General features: G+C 51.8%; 7 protein-coding genes across 7 annotated transcripts; 4 read left to right on the top strand and 3 right to left on the bottom strand.

Annotated features, from left to right (window-relative positions):
- Nucleotides 1-8: 8 nt before the first annotated feature.
- LAESUDRAFT_678813 (uncharacterized protein) lies at nt 9-2,448 on the top strand. Its single transcript, XM_040905693.1, has 10 exons — nt 9-398; nt 453-606; nt 656-727; nt 785-997; nt 1,049-1,121; nt 1,179-1,378; nt 1,438-1,589; nt 1,642-1,728; nt 1,778-1,961; nt 2,026-2,448. The coding sequence occupies exons 1-10, from the start codon at nt 302-304 to the stop codon at nt 2,240-2,242; spliced, it is 1,449 nt and encodes a 482-aa protein (XP_040764545.1). The 5' UTR covers nt 9-301; the 3' UTR covers nt 2,243-2,448.
- A 251-nt stretch (nt 2,449-2,699) lies between these two features.
- LAESUDRAFT_137769 (uncharacterized protein) lies at nt 2,700-4,733 on the top strand. The gene is made up of 6 exons (XM_040901313.1): nt 2,700-3,042; nt 3,101-3,243; nt 3,305-3,440; nt 3,492-3,533; nt 3,585-4,331; nt 4,384-4,733. The coding sequence occupies exons 1-6, from the start codon at nt 2,832-2,834 to the stop codon at nt 4,500-4,502; spliced, it is 1,398 nt and encodes a 465-aa protein (XP_040764546.1). The 5' UTR covers nt 2,700-2,831; the 3' UTR covers nt 4,503-4,733.
- LAESUDRAFT_137891 (alpha/beta-hydrolase) lies at nt 4,734-8,466 on the bottom strand. Its single transcript, XM_040901314.1, has 4 exons — nt 6,556-8,466; nt 6,274-6,500; nt 5,033-6,217; nt 4,734-4,984 (listed from the first exon to the last, which is right to left on the bottom strand). The coding sequence occupies exons 1-4, from the start codon at nt 8,241-8,243 to the stop codon at nt 4,965-4,967; spliced, it is 3,120 nt and encodes a 1,039-aa protein (XP_040764547.1). The 5' UTR covers nt 8,244-8,466; the 3' UTR covers nt 4,734-4,964.
- A 444-nt stretch (nt 8,467-8,910) lies between these two features.
- LAESUDRAFT_632117 (uncharacterized protein) lies at nt 8,911-9,999 on the bottom strand (the record flags this gene model as incomplete). The annotated part of the gene is made up of 1 exon (XM_040903413.1): nt 8,911-9,999. A coding segment is annotated over one exon (1,089 nt), but the record flags the coding sequence as incomplete, so codon positions are not given.
- Nucleotides 9,955-13,101, top strand: LAESUDRAFT_736693 (uncharacterized protein; the record flags this gene model as incomplete). The annotated part of the gene is given in 11 exon segments (XM_040910710.1): nt 9,955-10,005; nt 11,284-11,346; nt 11,405-11,480; nt 11,536-11,643; nt 11,698-11,780; nt 11,833-11,948; nt 11,968-12,119; nt 12,282-12,337; nt 12,391-12,551; nt 12,604-12,976; nt 13,045-13,101. 11 exon segments carry the CDS (start codon nt 9,955-9,957, stop codon nt 13,099-13,101), a joined length of 1,296 nt encoding a protein of 431 aa, XP_040764549.1.
- A 303-nt stretch (nt 13,102-13,404) lies between these two features.
- Nucleotides 13,405-14,940, top strand: LAESUDRAFT_652773 (acyltransferase-domain-containing protein; the record flags this gene model as incomplete). Its single annotated transcript, XM_040904379.1, has 6 exons — nt 13,405-13,648; nt 13,705-13,874; nt 13,936-14,046; nt 14,097-14,297; nt 14,355-14,469; nt 14,522-14,940. The coding sequence occupies 6 exons, from the start codon at nt 13,405-13,407 to the stop codon at nt 14,938-14,940; spliced, it is 1,260 nt and encodes a 419-aa protein (XP_040764550.1).
- A 273-nt stretch (nt 14,941-15,213) lies between these two features.
- LAESUDRAFT_758989 (uncharacterized protein) lies at nt 15,214-15,583 on the bottom strand (the record flags this gene model as incomplete). The annotated part of the gene is made up of 3 exons (XM_040912526.1): nt 15,214-15,355; nt 15,411-15,499; nt 15,554-15,583. The coding sequence occupies 3 exons, from the start codon at nt 15,581-15,583 to the stop codon at nt 15,214-15,216; spliced, it is 261 nt and encodes an 86-aa protein (XP_040764551.1).
- Between the last annotated feature and the right edge of the window lie 549 nt (nt 15,584-16,132).

Below are 16,132 nucleotides of genomic sequence, written 5' to 3' on the forward strand. Positions count from 1 at the left end.
CCTGCAGGCCACGACGATCCGCCGCCATCGCCCTCTCCGGCTATCCCTCCTCCTCATCGTCCCGCTCGTCCTTGCCGCACGTTCTCGACCCGCCCAGCGCCATCGTCATTGCCAGCTAGAGCCTCGCAGAACGTGGTCGGCGTCCAGCACATTCTACGACCCTCAATATGTCATAGCTGACTCCAACGTTCTTCCGCGAGCCAGTCGCCAAAGTCCGTGCCACTCTCAACATCGCATCTTATCCTCTCCTTTCACGAAGACCATCACGTACCGACGTATCGTCCACACAATTTCGCGCGCAATGTCGAGCACGCAGAAACAGAAGGCTCTGCTCGAGAGTCACCTTCATCCTCTAAGTTATGCGGACAAGTCCTATGATCCCCTGATGCAAGCAATTGGTAACGTCTCTGGCACATCAGACAACTTGAATGTTCTCTGACTGCCAATCACAGGTAATGCGCAAATCGTCCTCATTGGAGATGGCTCGCATGGGACGTATGACTTCTATGCCCACCGTGCCAACATCACGAGACGCTTAGTCGAGGAGAAGGGGTTCACTGCTGTAGCTGTTGAGGCAGACTGGCCAGATGCCTTCCGCATCAACAGGTGAGCATCCGGAGCATCCAATACCTCACGAAGCTAACACCGCATGTAGATATATTCACGGTGGTCACATAAAGAACGGTCATATCAAGAATGCACGCGACGCTCTCGCCGAGTTTGAGAGGTCGGTTTTCCTCCCCCTTTGTTTGGAAGACCTTTCCCTCTTACAATCTCAATTTAGGTTCCCAAAGTGGATGTGGAAGAACGAGGTCATGCCAGCTTTCGTACAGTTCTTGAGGGACCACAACGATCGGGTGATGAAAGATTTGAACGATCCCTATAAGAAGGTTTCTTTCTACGGAATGGATTTGTACTCTCTGCACCGATCGGCAGAGGAGGTCCTCAAGTATCTTGAGAAAGTAGACCCGAAAGGAGCCCAGGCTGCTCGCATGAAGTACGGACTGCATGATCATTCAAAATTCAGCTTTATCTGACCCGGTCACAGATACAATTGCTTTGAACGATTCGGCGAGGACACGACACGTTATGCGTTTCAAACTCAGTTTGGGCTGGCCAAGGTATGTCGACGACCTCTGCTGTTGAACACATTTAATCGACATTTCATACTCCTATAGGATTGCCACCAAGAAGTGATTACCAATCTCAAAAATCTGCTAGCAAATCACCGCAAGTATATCGAGGAGCAGAATGACGGCCACTTTGGACACCCCGCTGAGGAACAATTTGTTGCGGAGATGAACGCACTTGTGGTCAAGGACGCGGAAGAGTACTATCGCACGATGATGTCCGAGGATGTGTTGAGCTGGAACCTGCGGTGAGTGTGCCGGAAGACCTCCAGCTGTTGGAGTCTGACATCTGCGGGCATGTCAATAGCGACGACCACTTCGCGAGGACGTTGGTTGAAATTGCTCGCCATCTCGGTGAGAGGAACGGAAACGGCGGTACCGACCCAGCCAAGATTGTCGTCTGGGCTCACAACTCCCACATTGGTGATGCTCGCGCAACCGACATGGGCAGGAGGAGAGGTAACTGCTGTTCTCGAGTTCGTCTCTTGTCAGCGGCTGACGATGTATCAAGGCGAGATCAACGTTGGCCAGCGTTGTCGCGAGATTTTCGGGAAGGACAATGTGTTTAACCTTGGTTTTCTCACGAACAGAGGCACGGGTGAGTGAGACGGCAATGGTATTGCGCATCTTTTCTCAGTTCAGAATAGTCACTGCATCGTACAACTGGGATGAACCACCGCACCTGCATCGTATGGCCCCTCCGATGGAGAAGTCCATCGAGTACATATTCGATCAATGGGCTCATGACGACTGCTTCGTCATTACGCACAAGATTGAAGACACGGAAGACGGACGAACGGTCAAGAAGGAAGTGTCGCGGGAGCTTTCTGAGTATGCCTTCTGCACCATTCTCGTCCTTCAGTACAACTCATCATGGCAACCGTCTGGTTGACAGGTTCCTCAACTATCCACGTTATGAGCGCTTTATTGGTGTGATTTACCGCCGTGTCACAGAAGTCATGTCGCACTATTCGAAGTGCAGTGTCGCTGAACAGTACGATGCCGTCGCTCACATCCGAGAGTCAAGAGGGATCCAACCTCTGGAGCCGGAGGATACCTGGAAGGGTCCCTTCAAGGGCGAACCAGACGAGACGTTCCCCTTCGGTCAATGAAGCAGTTTGGGAGGACGTACATGCGATGCGTTGCCGTTGCATCAATGTGTCCCGTGGACTTGCTGAGAACGTTTGGTGCAATGTATTACTTACTACCAACCACAGGCCCCGCGATGGGGCTTCACATCAGATCTGTATGTATAATAGTGTTCAACATTGTATAGCATGCTCCGTCAACGTGCACTGGACGGCGACTTCAGCTGCCTAACTCCGCTCTGCACCGATGTGAGGGCGACTTGCACAAGGCCGCCGCGAGGCCACACCAAATGCATCGAGCCCATTGTCGAAGTCTTGCATTGTGTTCTCTGCATGTTGAATGAATAGCCGCGGCTGCTTTCAACTGCAGCGGCCCGACGTGATCTGGGTAATCATCGCTTCTGTTGTTCTGCTTTGTTGTGATGATGGTCGCTGCGCATACGGAGCTCGTCGCTGTGTCCATCTGCCATCCGCTGCTGAGATCTCTTCCCAGGTGCGCCGTCTCTCTCCTGTGATCGGCTCTTGCGGTCCCATCGTCTCTCCTCACAGCTCCCAGCCGTGCTCCCCGTGCAGGATGCTGGGCATTCCTGTGCGGCTGCTCCTTTCATAGTTCATGTATTTCGCGTCCTGTCTTTTACTGCTTTCGATTCTTGCTGCAAGAGCTACTCTTCTCTCCGAGGCCGCGGGCGTGCTGAGGAACGTTACGGTCGGCGTCGCTGACCCTTCTGTCACATTCTCCGCAGGGTGGAGTGTCGCATTGTATGCGGGTCAGGAAATTGCTTTTGCGGATGGGCTGGGCGATGAGGTTGCGGCGGAGCTTCCTGGTAACGCTGAATGTTTCATAACTTTGCTGACGATGTGGCTCATCAACGAATCTTCCAGTTGGCGCGGTTGCAGTGCATTATGTCGGGCTGAAGAGAAGTGGAGGGGCTTTGTACGCGGCTTGCTTGGATTGCGACGTGTCGGGTGACGTGCAGTTTGAGGAAGTCGACGCTACAGACAGAAACGGGGACGATTCTACGCCGGTATGCACTCTTCGGTCCTATCTAATTGTTGGTGAAAAGTTCTCTGAGACGACTGGTGCAGGTCATATTATTCTCCTTTACAGAACTTGATAATACGGTTGCCCATGAGTTGCAGGTCGTGAACCTCGAGGATCCGGCGTTCGGAGACACAAGTCAGATTACATTCCAATCACTCATCATCACCGTGCAAGAAGATGGTATTGTGCTTCCTCGCTTCCCAGCGAGCTGTTACTTATTATCGATTGTAGATAATAACACATCCACTGCGTCGTCGTCGACGACCTCTGACTGTAAGTGCATATGGAGCATTTACTACGACATGCTAAAGTACACGATTGCAGCGTCGACGACAATCACTTCAGCGTCCATATCTACAACTAGTTCAGTCGTTCTTACCACCGTGCAGTCAAGTTCCCTCTCGACGGTTTCGACTACATTGAGCACTGCCGCCACAGTGACCAGCACCTCGAGCGATGCTCTCACCAGCACGACATCTGCGTCTACTGCTTCACAAGCTGCTATGACTGTTAGCTCAACCACTTCTCTGCAGTCCACTAGCTCAGCTTCATCTTCGTCGGTGTCCTCCATCACGGAATCCGTCAGTTCGACTGAGACAGGGTCCGCCACAACGAACACTGCGAGCACGTCTGCGACTGCGTCTTCAACTTCGTCAAGTGATACCTCCACTACCTCGTCTAGTATATCTTCTACTACGTCCACCTCGTCCACTTCTACTTCATCTTCGAATTCTTCCTCGCTAACGACTACCGCGGCACTCTCCACTCGTACAATCGTCGCCGTGGCAGTCGGATCCGGTATAGGCATCCTCATTCTGCTGAGCATCCTTGTCCTCTTCCTCGTACGTGCACGCAGACAACAGTCTCAAAGCGACACCGAGAGCAACCGCGGTCTCCGGCTCATCAGGGAGATCAGCGCACCCTCGTTATTGTCCTCATCGAACGTGCCCATTCGTCCGCGCTCTTCATATATCGTTCCTGACCGAGACGCGCCGGCGAGGCCGAAAAATCCATACAAGGGCCGCGTAAGGTCCAACGTTCCTATCGACCAGCCCAGCCACCCTGTCACTCGTACGTATTGACCTTTCATCCAATGAATTTGGTGCTAATATCAAGCTCGCAGCACCACCAATGCCTACTCGGAGCCCTCTCAGGTCAGAGTACCCGTCGTCAGTTTGGCTTGAGCGCATCCCGAGGACGCCGACTGCGGGCTCGGACATTAGTTTACCATATGCCCGGTAGGCAACTGCACTGCTCTGGCTGTAGTGTAGCCCGAAGGGCAATTATTTGATGCTAGGTTGCATATCTTGGACATTTCGATTACGGTAAACCCATAATGCTTTTCAGACGTTCATATCTCATTACTTCGTTGTAAATGTTTTGTCTGTGATGTTCTCGCATCATACCTGAGCGTTATCTGACGTACACAATTAATGCGAGAGCAACGGAACCACTAGAACGAAGGCTCTACATGTACATCATTATGGAAAAGTGGTATCCTCCCTGCATGAACCTGAACCAATCCTGGAATCCTGCAAATATATAGTCGAATGCGAATGTCGAATGAGAAGTGCTTACAATTGCTGAAGGAATGTTACGAAGAGGTATATGCGATGAGGTATATAATGCAACAGCCGAGAAAAATAAAAACAAAAAATGTGGGGGCCACCACAGATGTCGCGCAGGCGACCAGACAGATTAAGATCAATCATCTAGACCCAACACTACGTTAGTCTTCGCCAGAATCCGAATATACCTGAGAGCGGACTTACGGTTTTGCCAAAACTCAGACACTCTCTCGAGGACGTCTACTACAACTCCACTTCTATACATGAGTGCATGGTCAGCATCCTTCACCACCTTAACCTGACACTTGTCGGATCCCATCGTGCTTTCCATCCATCGTACAGCGTTCTCAGCGATCCTTTCGTCCTTGTCGCCGTACCATACTCGGACTCTATGCGGGTATGCGGAGTAGGAGAAGCCCCATGGCTGTCGGTCGTGATTAAGGATTTGGAGCAGATCGCGGTGAGTGCCCCGAGAAGACTCAGCGTGGGATGCCGCAAGCAGCGCATTGCCGAGAGCAGCTTGGAAGTTGGCCGGCGTTGACGCAGTGGGCGTTGGACTAGATGTTGTAAATGGACTTGATGATCTAGTTCGGTCAGCAGGCCCTAATGACATCGATCGACGCCCATGTGCACGAGAGAAGTACGAATGATCATCCATCGACGACTTTGCAGTAGAGGGCCTGACCCTTGGTGATGATAGGATAGTCTCTGGCGGAGTGGATGTGGATTTTCTCCTGAAGGCCTCCGTCCAATCTACGTTGTCCAGCCCCAATCCTACTTTTGGACTTCGAACAGCGGGTAACAAGGGCATTTGTGGGGACGTTGAAGAAACTCCCGTTGCGGTGGATGGTCTTGAGCGATTCCTCAAGGAACCCATGGAGCGTAAGACCTTCAGCTTCTTTCCAGTGCGCGAGGCTGGAGGCTTCTCCTCAGTTGGTGACTGAGCTGCCGAGTGTCCGCTCTTGAACCGGCCCAGAAAGCCTCGCGAAGGCTTCCGGTTCACGAGCCTGCTGTTTTCAAGAGCACGTCGATGCTCAGAACTGGTGCTCCGGCGCTCGAGGGTGCTTCGACTGTCGAATCTCCCTTCAAAGTCGCGGAGATCGTCATAGTCGCTGAAAGTCGTAGAAGAGGTACTCGGTCGATGCTTTGACTCCCCTACCGGAGACAAAGGCACAGGGGCATCGCGCAAAGGTGCAGAAACTGACCGAGACCCTTTATGAGACTGCGATTCCGGCCCATTCGAAGCGACAGGGGACGTCGCATCAAAGCCGATACCCTGGAATGCAAACGTAGGCGGTTTACCGATCATCCATGCCTGGAGCTTCCATTCCGCCGCTTGCGCTGTCTTCAAGATACCATTAGGTACGTATTTCAGCCATTTGTAGCCCGCTAATGGGACCTGACGTCAGTCTATCTAAACGTAAACGGACAATAGCCGGACCGACCTCCTTCGCCACCGCCTACCCAAGGCGCTAACAGGCAAATATCTCCACAAATACGCTCAGGGTATCGATTAGCGAACGCGAGAGCGTAAGGTGCTCCGGCAGAGTGGGCCATAACGCTACACCGGTCAATATGCAGTAAGTCAAGGACTTCTTCCACGACAGCCGCCCATTCCGGAATACCCATCACTGATTTGGATCGCGGAGTGTCGGTACGCCCAAGACCCCATCTGCACAGAGGAGCAAGTTAGACTACATGCCATAAACAGTTACAATCATACATGCCGATCAATGGTGATGAGTCTGATGCCCAAGCATTCCGCCATTTCATCATACAGGCCCATGATGTGCCTGACACACCCGAGACCGAGAAAGACTACTAGTGGATGGCCATACGGGTGGCCCAGATCGGATAAGCTGACGGTGAAGGGATGGTCACCGGAAGCATGCGGCGAGCGAGTGAGGTGAAGGAGCGTGGTCAAGCGAACAGAGCGCAAGTACTGGGCTATCGCTTGGGTATCAGACGGTGGTTTTGTCAGGCCAGATACCTCCGATTGATGAAGTGACGGCTGATCTGACGTGCTTGAATATGAGAACAATGAAGACTCGGGACGCCCATCTGAGCGCGGCGAGGACAGCGTGTGCGTGTCCGATAGTACTGTTGGATTTCGATGAAACGAGCGTTGGGGTTGCAACTGACCGGCTAGAACAGATGATCTCTTTTGATTACGTATCGTTCGTTGCACTTCTTCTGCGATTGTATCAACCGAGGACCGGGACACCAGGTCAGTCTCGTCCTCGGTGGGGACAGTATCAGCGTCCGTTTCAGGCTGCTCGTGCGCTGCGACATGCAATGCGCTGTGGCAAATCGAAGACTTCCGCGAGCGAGCTTGCTGAGAAGGTGGAGCATGCGCACGGATAATCTCAGAAATGGAAGGCGCAACAGACCTAGGCGTAATGAAGGCAGCATATACATCATCGTGAGGATCGACCAAATGGCTGGTTCCAGGTCGTGACTTAGATGCACAGGTGGTGGCTGTGTTCGCGGACGTCGTTGTGCGAATGGACCCGGAACGACGCGTCCTGCGCTGTTCAGAACGTCGCGACATAGATATATCGGCTGGGTCATCGTCCCCGTCTGAGTCGTGGGAGCGAGGAAATGTCTGCTGCGCGCCGGCTTTGCCCAGCACAATTCCAGGTGGAGGAGTGGGCAACGGGGGGTGATACAGAGGGTGATGCCCGGACTTTGAGATCTTCGTGCGTCCAGAAATGCCGCCCATCCCCATGAAATGATCATCGATACCGTAGCGGTGGTTCATTCCATCAACCAGGGCGTCCATCGTTTCCACTCCGGCAACGGGCGCAGCAACTACGACAGGGACGCTGAACGCTGTGCTCCGGAAGACGAGATCCTCTACCGGAGTCGGAGGTGCATCGTACTGGCTAAGCACGGACGATGCAGAGTCCACGAGGGAGACGTTCAACGTACGATTTGAGTGAGTATGAGCAGGGTAGTCCCATTCCTCGTTCCGTGACGGGCCCGTGTGTGAACGTCGCCGGGGCTTCGCGTAGCTCTCTTCTACCATCGACTTCTCGTTGGCGATGGTCGGGAAGACGTATGTATCCTTGTTGGGATCGTGCCGTCTATCCTTACCCTGTTCCTGTCGCTCCTTGCCTCGGGTGCTATGTGCGAGCGAAGATCCTCTGGACAAGCTGGCGCTCTTAGACGACTTTCGGTTGTGCTCCTGCTCATGCGAGTTGCCACGGCTAGATCTTGGTCGATTGGGTGCGTCGCCCAAGGCATGGAAGGATGACGGTGACATCCCTTCACTGGTGCGAAATCGTGATGTCGGAGGCAAGGCGGTCTCAAAAGATGCGGTAGACTTCTTATCACGTCTGATTGATAAGAACGATGGTTTCCTGGATGGGTGTCGCTGCAACTGAGGCGAATTGGACATGGGACTTGACAGCATTGGCGGGGAGCGGGGAAGTGCAGCAGCTATGAAGCGAGCGTGTCCCAGTCTGAGTCAGAGAGAACAAAGTGAGCGTGTTGTTGAAGGAATGGGCCGGTGGGACACCAGCAATACACAAGAAGATCGTGGCCGTCGCCGTGGGCGAGTTCGGACGCGGTGACGGCAAAATGTGCGTGAAGGAGAACAAGCGAATTGGAAAGCCGGGGCGGCCCTTGAGCGCGCATGGACTTCATTATGGCTTCGGTCATCTCGAACACCCATTACATTACTGCATCCGTTACTATCCGATAGCAATACATATTCTTCTGTCGAGACACCAGTTCAGGAGAGCTATAGTACAACATACTAAAATTCTCGGTGGATATGGTAGGAACTATCTTACAAGAGCGTACAACCTCCACGAATTCGTCCGACGTACAAGTACAATAGAAGTACACGTTCATCCAAATGAAAGTAAATGGTATGAAATGATTAAATGAAACGACGGTGGTCGGACGGTGCTCCTTCTGATTCATGTGAAGAATCAGCGAATCGTGCGATGTCGCTCTTCACGCACGAGGATGTAGCAAGGACTAAGCATGGCTCAGAGTGGCCTATGGTATTCCGTGTGTCAGCGCCTCACAATTGAGCCTATTTCAGGACGTACATTATGATCATATTCGAACCTGGAGACGAGTTTGATGTTGCGTGTCCGGCAAACCTCAACGAGGGCCGCATCCGCGACTGCGGGCCAACATTTGAATGGAGGGTACATCGTGCCATGCGGGGTGGTAAGTCTCCGCAGGAAGGGCAATTCGTCTGATGCGACGAATGCCACCCACTCATCTGCATTCACGCGGGAGTCATGCCCGAGCAGCGCGAAGCGTTCCAAGTTCCTATATGCTTGTGCGATTGATCGAAGGCTCGCCGAAGTTATACGGGTCCCGGAAAGATGCACTTCACGCATCGAAGGACAATGAGGGAGCCCATCATCAAGGAATGTGGCTTGTGCCCGAGACGAAAGAACCTGATACCGCAGGACCTCCAAATTGGCGCATTGTGCAATCACGACGCGAATGCCATCCGCTGTCTCCTCAGGAAACGATGTAGACACATCTAAACAGCGCAAAGCACTCCACGATCCGTGACAGAGATCAATAAATGATCCATCTGCCATGTCCACATCATGCAGATACAAAGTATGAAGTCGATGAGACAGCATAGGAGGTAATGGAATGGAGAGCTGAAGTCCTACTAGTCTGAGGCTATTCAGCCGATGGAACTTGCTCGCCAGAACTTCGTCCCACTCCAATGAAGCGTTGCATTTGCAGACGGGGCTGCAATGATCGGACCGTGGAAAGCAATCTGCCGACCCAACGATAGACAGCTGACGAACAGTGTCGACATGGGCCACTGCATGCAGGAACCTCTCAGCTTCTACTGCGAGATGCCCTCCCAGAGTGAGCCGTTGAAGCCCACGTATGCCCAGAATAAATCGAATGGAATACATGGTCTTCGGGGACGGCATGGCAGCATTGTCGGAAAGAGGCTGAAGATCGATTGCTCGAATGAGGGATGTGAGCTGAGGGTTCTTCGTAAGAGCTTCCACAAGCCGGTCGCACGCCTCATATGTCCGCAATGATGGACATTCGTAAAGCCGTTTTCTGCAGTGCTCCAGCCATGCATGCGAAACCAACGCGAGGCGTGTCAAGTCTCGCGCCCACCAGTGGTCATGATTCTCGAGAATGACAGGAATGAGGTCGTCGACAAGACGAGGTTGGGGGTTGACTGTTGCGAGCATATCGAAGCCGATGGCGGATATGGAGCTGCAGAGTGCAGCCGCAGCCTCCTCACACCGCAGACATGAAGCAATTTACGCATGTGGCAAATGCTTAGCAAATGTCGACAGGTTTTTTGCCTTTGTGATCTCAATTTGCTATGGTTCCTTCCCACATTCCATATTAAGTATTTGCATATAATATCTTAGAGGCAGCAATTTTAAATCATATATTTAAGAAATGACACCATTTTCAAACTCACCAAATACATTTAGAATTTGAGCGCTGTTGAATGTAATTGTACATTTTTGAACTCCAAACCATCACATGTATAAAATATCCAGTAGCAGATGAAGGTGTAATTACGGTGAATGACTTTCATTCTAGTAATCTTGGCTAGAATGACTTCAGTAGGGAAGTAGAATGTAGGCATAATCACACCTTCATCTGCTACTGGATATTTTATACATGTCATAGTTTGAAATTCAAAAATGTATAATTACATTCAACAGCACTCAAATTCTAAATGTATTTGAGTTTGAAAATGGTGTCATTTCTTAAATATATGATATTAAATTTCTGCCTCCAACATATCATATGCAAATACTTAATACGGAATGTGGGGAGGACCCGTAGCAAATTGAGATCACAAAGGCAAAAAACCTGTCGACATTTGCTAAGCATTTGCCACATGCGCAAATCGCTTCACGTCTGCGGTGTCAGGGCATGCCCGGCCCAAGTCCTGTCTGTGGGCTGCAATGACAGGAGCGCGGAGTCAGCCAATCAGAATGCGCCGACATACATAGCACTTACCATGTTTAGGTGATGGCGGAACGTATGCTCCCTCGCATAGACTTGGTGCGTTCAATTGACTTCGCTCTTCGCACGCAAAAATAATCGACTTCATGAGCGGAATTATCAGCCACCATCATGCTTTGAAAGTGTCGCTTATTGGAGGTTTATTAGTCCGCCATGGAATGTGCTTTGCTCTTTTGCCAAAGAGTTTCTTGATCCGCAGGCTGGCGCCAGGGTTGAACGAAGATTCAGATCTCAGAGCAAACGCGATACCAGTGCTAGTGCTATAGTTATCATCCTCAATTCAAAATGTGGACGCTAAGATACTATCTGGACCGTCTCTGATAAGACTCGCTGAGCTATCTACCAGCAGTGACTCAGGATCGTACCAGGTTCGTCTCTTCAGCAGTTTGAAGGACTCGCCCATGTCCTCTGTGGAAGACTTCAAGTCCGAACGTGAGTGCGGCTCGAAAGAAGCCACACACGAGCAAAGAGATGTCTTCGGTGAGGAAGACGACCATGAGATACAGTATAAGACACTCAGCTGGCAGGTAAGCTTCCAAGCGCTGCATGCTCGCAGGATCAAAGCTTATGGGATTCAATATGTAGTTTGTGGCCTTCCTCATGATTGCTGAGATTGTCAGTAATGGAATGCTGTCGTTGCCCAACGCAATGGCTGCCGTAAGTTAGCATCTGCCCTTTACTTATTACAAGCAAAGCAAATGGCATCATGACTACAGGCATCGTGCCCTCCCTCGTGTTGACAATCTTCCTGGGGACTCTCGCTCTCTTCACCGCGAAACTTCTGATTGACTTCAAACTAAACCATCCTGAGGTTCACAACATGGGTAGAGCGCTCATACTCCTGATGACATGTTACAGATACTCATTCCGTGAACCAGGAGATGCCGGTTACATCATGTTTGGCCCAGTTGGACGAGAAATACTATCATTGGGCACTATCATTTTCGCAATTTTCGCTTGCGTCTGTACTTTTATCAATGCTTATCACACCTGACACTGATTCGTGCTCATAGGGATCTGAGCTGCTATCAGGTCAGTTGGCACTGTCCACACTCTCCCATAGCGGTCTCTGCGCCGTCATCCTACTGCTCATATTCTCCGCTGCCACATTTCTGGGCTCAATTGCCTCGTACCCTGGGTGGCTTGAGCTGGTTAGGTTTTGCCAGCACGCTCTGTATCGTCCTGTGCGGTGTCCTTGGTATCGTAGGTGCAGGAATCAATCCGACCGCTGGAAGGATCATTGCTGCCACTGTCTCCTCCAGTTTTTATGACGCTTTCCTGGCGATCACCGGACCTGTATGTTCCCGAATCCATAAATTGTGATTCATTTATTCGGTAAACTTGACAGGTATTCGCATATGCAGGTGCGTCGTCAGTAAATGTCTACAATTACAATCTGACATATCTACAGGACACTTTATGTGAGCATGGGTGAAGGCTTCGTAACCACACATCCTGACAGTCATCAGGTTCTTCACACTGATTTCGGAAATGCGACGTCCACAAGACGCAATGAAGGTCAAACTTACGCGACACTGTAAGAGAAACTACATTGACATACACGTACCCAGGCTGCGTGGACACTACAAGTCTTTGCGACGATCTACTACGCTGTGTTCAGCGCGGTCGTGTATGTTTATCTTGGCAACGCAGTGCAATCGCCTGCCTTGCTCTCATTGTCGCCTGTCTGGTCCAAGATAATCTTCGCGATGGGTCTCGCCAACTTCCTCATGTATGTGTGCGCTTGACTGCCGGTGCTCGTTTGGGGTTGACAGATCTGCCAGTTCTGGAGCACTCTATGCACACACTGCAGCCAAGCTAGTTTTCGTCCGCGTTTTCCGCCGTTCGCGGCATCTCTACTCTCATACGCTCCCCGGCTGGTCCACGTGGATCTTGCTCTGTTTCGCCACAACAGCGATCGCCTTCATTCTGGCATCTGCGGTGCCGATCTTCTCTGATCTCGTCGGCATCACCGCCTCGGTCTTCGCCTCCTGGTACACATACGGCATCGCCGGCTTCTTCTGGTTGTACGACACATACTACCTCTGTGGCGGGAAGCATGCGTTGAGGAGGCGGTGGATTGGCACCATCCTCGTTGTGTTGATCATTCTTGCGGGCGCGTTCATTTGCGTCGCGGGCACCTATGTGTCTGTGAAGGTGAGATAGGCTCTGCAAATTTGTAAGATAGACTTTGTCTGACCTCGGCCCCTGACGATATCGCCTAGCTGATCGTCGAAGCCTATGACAGCGGTACCGTCGGCAGGCCGTTCGCTTGTTCCTAAGCGCTGTAGTCGAACATAGAGTGATGATAATAGAATATAGAGTGTATAGTATTGGACACCTTCCAGGAACTTGATGCTATATCATTGTGTTCGGGCCCGCATCTATATTAGCGCTAGACGATTGAACTCGCTGGCGGCAACTCGCTGGTGCACCATCCCGAGCTTGCAGTACTTCCGAGCACGCGCGTTCGGCAGCTCGCTTAGCTGATCTCCATGGTCTGACAACCGCCGTTATCTTAGCTGCCGTCCTCCCCCGCTCTCTCGGACAGCTTGGCTGAGGCTTGGTCGCACGAGCTCACTCAGATGGCTACTGCCGCACGAGAGACGGCTCTCCACACGCTTGAGATACGTGCGCGGCCCCCACGAACCTGGCTTCAGACGCTGAACGGCGTACTATTCCTTGTCGTATTCTTGTTTGGATGCTTGATGATCAATGGCTCGCAAATTGTATTTCTGCTGCCGCTGAAGCTCTTCCCATTCGCGTGGACCGAGAGGGTATACTATGAAGGCATTCGCTATAGCAAAAGGGCTTTCGGTACCCTCATCGGTGGGTGAATCCATGCAATTGCGCTCGAATAACTATTGAAGGCATGAACGTTCTAGTGCTCATGTGCCAGCTATTCTCGCCGACAAAGCTGATGATCACATTCGAGCGGGACGGACAAGGCCGCTTCTCCGATGAGCAAATTCAGCGACTGGTAGTTCGCGACAGGGAGGGCCGGGTGGTGGGACTGCGCCTGCCCCAGCGTGCAGTGCTCGTTGCGAATCATCAGGTGTGCTCGTACCAAAGTGCCTGACTTAAGGATTCTGACCATCATCGCGTACACCGCGTAGATCTACGCTGACTGGTGGTATGCGTGGACTTTGACGTACTACATGGGTACCTATTCGGATGTCTTTATCGTCCTCAAGGATAGCCTCAAGTGGATCCCCATCATGGGTTGGGTAAGGGCATTTCCAGCGCACGCGACATACTGACCTGACCCGCGTGAAAGGGGATGAGGATGTACAACTTCATATTTCTCAAGCGGTCCTGGGCATCGGACCGTTTGCACTTGTCATCGAGTCTATCCTGGCTTGGCCGTCGTGCCGAGACACAAGATTCTCCCCTGACGTTATTTCTGTACCCCGAAGGCACGCTAGTCAGTAAGAACACGAGACCGCTTAGCAAGAAATATGCAGACAAGCTGGGGATTGTAAGAACTTTCATGCATCAATGCACGGCTTGTCGCTGAGCTTGTATGGTTACATAGCCCGACCTGACGCACACTCTTCTTCCTCGTTCAACAGGGCTGCACTGGTCGCTGCGCTCACTCGCCCCGCGTATACCCAGCTTGCAGCTGATTGACATCACCATGGCGTACCCAGGTGAGCAGAAGTCTGTCAGGTAACCGAGCTGCATGTCTTATCACAGCGCTAGGTATCCCACCCTTCCGATATGGCCAGGATTTCTACACCTTGCGCTCAATCTTCATTGACCGGGTGCCCCCGCCAAGTGTTCATATGCACATCAGGAACTTCAACGTAGCAAGAGAAGTCCCAATAGGCGATATATCCGCCAGTAACCCGAATGTGCTCCCGCACGAATCACCTAAGGAACGGACAATGGAGATTGACATCCCAGAACACGAGAAACAGAAGTTCGAGGTGTGGTTACGGGACCTCTGGCGCGAGAAGGACACCAAGATTTCCAAGTACCTAGATACTGGTTCCTTTGTCGGCGGTGATGAGGTCGAGATTGAGGTTCCTTTGCGACTACGGCGCGCCCATGAAGCCCTAGATGCGTTTTGCTTCTTCATGCCGGTAGCAGTCTTTTGGGCATGGTGGCGATTTGGGTGAGAGGGACTTTTTCGATATAGATGGTGATCGCTGTTCATTACATATATATATGGATCGAGTGTAGCGATGGTGTTGTATAATCGCTGTTGTTGGTGCTAATGTCTGTACCCTTGTCTAATGACCTGGATTTGTGCATCTAGCGACGTCATGCCAGCTTGTCGAACCACCTCCGCTTTGTACTGATGTGACGCACCGTCCGGGACTGGCATCAAACACGGTGTCCCAGCAATGACGCGAAAAATCGCGTGGCTAGGGAAGGGTCATGAACGGGGCCTATTGCAGCCCAGCCCGTTCTCTCTGCTCCTCAATTTGCTTGACCATGAACAAGCTCGTGTCGAGGAAACGATCGACGCAATTTGCGAGGCAGCTCTCCTCCGAGCGCGAGAACCGCGTAGATGGAGTACCCGTGATGCACCTACGCGCACGCATAGTCAGGAAACAGAGATATTGAGCGAGGCAGGAGGACATACTTGTCCCAGCACATGCTAGTCAATGTATGGATGGACTGGTGGAGGCGCGCCTGTGCCTGCTCGGTCTCTACGAACTGCGCGAGCTCTTTCTGCACATGTCACGTCTCAGCAGATCACAAAGCAATGCGGTAGACGCAACCGACCTGCGTGGCCTCATCGAACTTGTCAGCCATTTTTGTCGGCAGACTCAGCAAGTGGGAGGTGGTGGGTCCTAGGAGGCGTCGTTGCCGGCGGCCACACGTACAGGACTTTTCGTCCTAACCTAAAGCGGAAGCTGTCACGGTCATGTGACTAGCTTGTCGCGTCCGACTCGAAGTCGCCGGTGTGCGACGTTCGTAAGAGCATCTCCAGTGCGAACAAATGCATCGACTGCAGGAGCATCTATCATGCATGGAGCATAGTATATATACCTAACTCATTTTCATTCCTGCTACGAACAAAACAAGACAGAATCACACATTTCAGTTAATTGCAGTTCCATCGCGAAGCGGACGCGCCAAACTCGATGGACATGAGTCACACGCTGTTGAACAACTCACCGCTGAGTCGGACCTTTGAGGTCTGATACGCTAGGATGGGCAATACCTGGAGCAAAATTCTTGACTACATTACCAAGCGACATGTCTGAGGCGATAAAGCGCTCGACATACAATATCAGATAACTCAGAAGACCGATCCATCGGCACTGCATGCGTGTTGACGTATTGCGAACTCGAAGTGAG

This window comes from Laetiporus sulphureus (genome assembly GCF_001632365.1).
Source record: "Laetiporus sulphureus 93-53 unplaced genomic scaffold LAESUscaffold_18, whole genome shotgun sequence".
NCBI classification, from domain to species: domain Eukaryota; kingdom Fungi; phylum Basidiomycota; class Agaricomycetes; order Polyporales; family Laetiporaceae; genus Laetiporus; species Laetiporus sulphureus.

Excerpts from the sequence above, each read along its gene's own strand:
- LAESUDRAFT_678813 (XM_040905693.1), top strand. The coding sequence starts at position 302 with ATGTCGAGCACGCAGAAACAGAAGGCTCTGCTCGAGAGTCACCTTCAT. Across the intron at positions 399-452 it reads TCCCCTGATGCAAGCAATTG|GTAATGCGCAAATCGTCCTC; the intron begins GTAACGTCTCTG and ends TGCCAATCACAG. Across the intron at positions 728-784 it reads GCTCTCGCCGAGTTTGAGAG|GTTCCCAAAGTGGATGTGGA; the intron begins GTCGGTTTTCCT and ends ATCTCAATTTAG.
- LAESUDRAFT_137769 (XM_040901313.1), top strand. The coding sequence starts at position 2,832 with ATGTATTTCGCGTCCTGTCTTTTACTGCTTTCGATTCTTGCTGCAAGA. Across the intron at positions 3,441-3,491 it reads CATCACCGTGCAAGAAGATG|ATAATAACACATCCACTGCG; the intron begins GTATTGTGCTTC and ends TATCGATTGTAG. Across the intron at positions 3,534-3,584 it reads GTCGTCGACGACCTCTGACT|CGTCGACGACAATCACTTCA; the intron begins GTAAGTGCATAT and ends ACACGATTGCAG.
- LAESUDRAFT_137891 (XM_040901314.1), bottom strand. The coding sequence starts at position 8,243 with ATGCTGTCAAGTCCCATGTCCAATTCGCCTCAGTTGCAGCGACACCCA. Across the intron at positions 6,501-6,555 it reads AGACTCATCACCATTGATCG|ATGGGGTCTTGGGCGTACCG; the intron begins GCATGTATGATT and ends TCCTCTGTGCAG. Across the intron at positions 6,218-6,273 it reads GGTAGGCGGTGGCGAAGGAG|CGGGCTACAAATGGCTGAAA; the intron begins GTCGGTCCGGCT and ends AGGTCCCATTAG.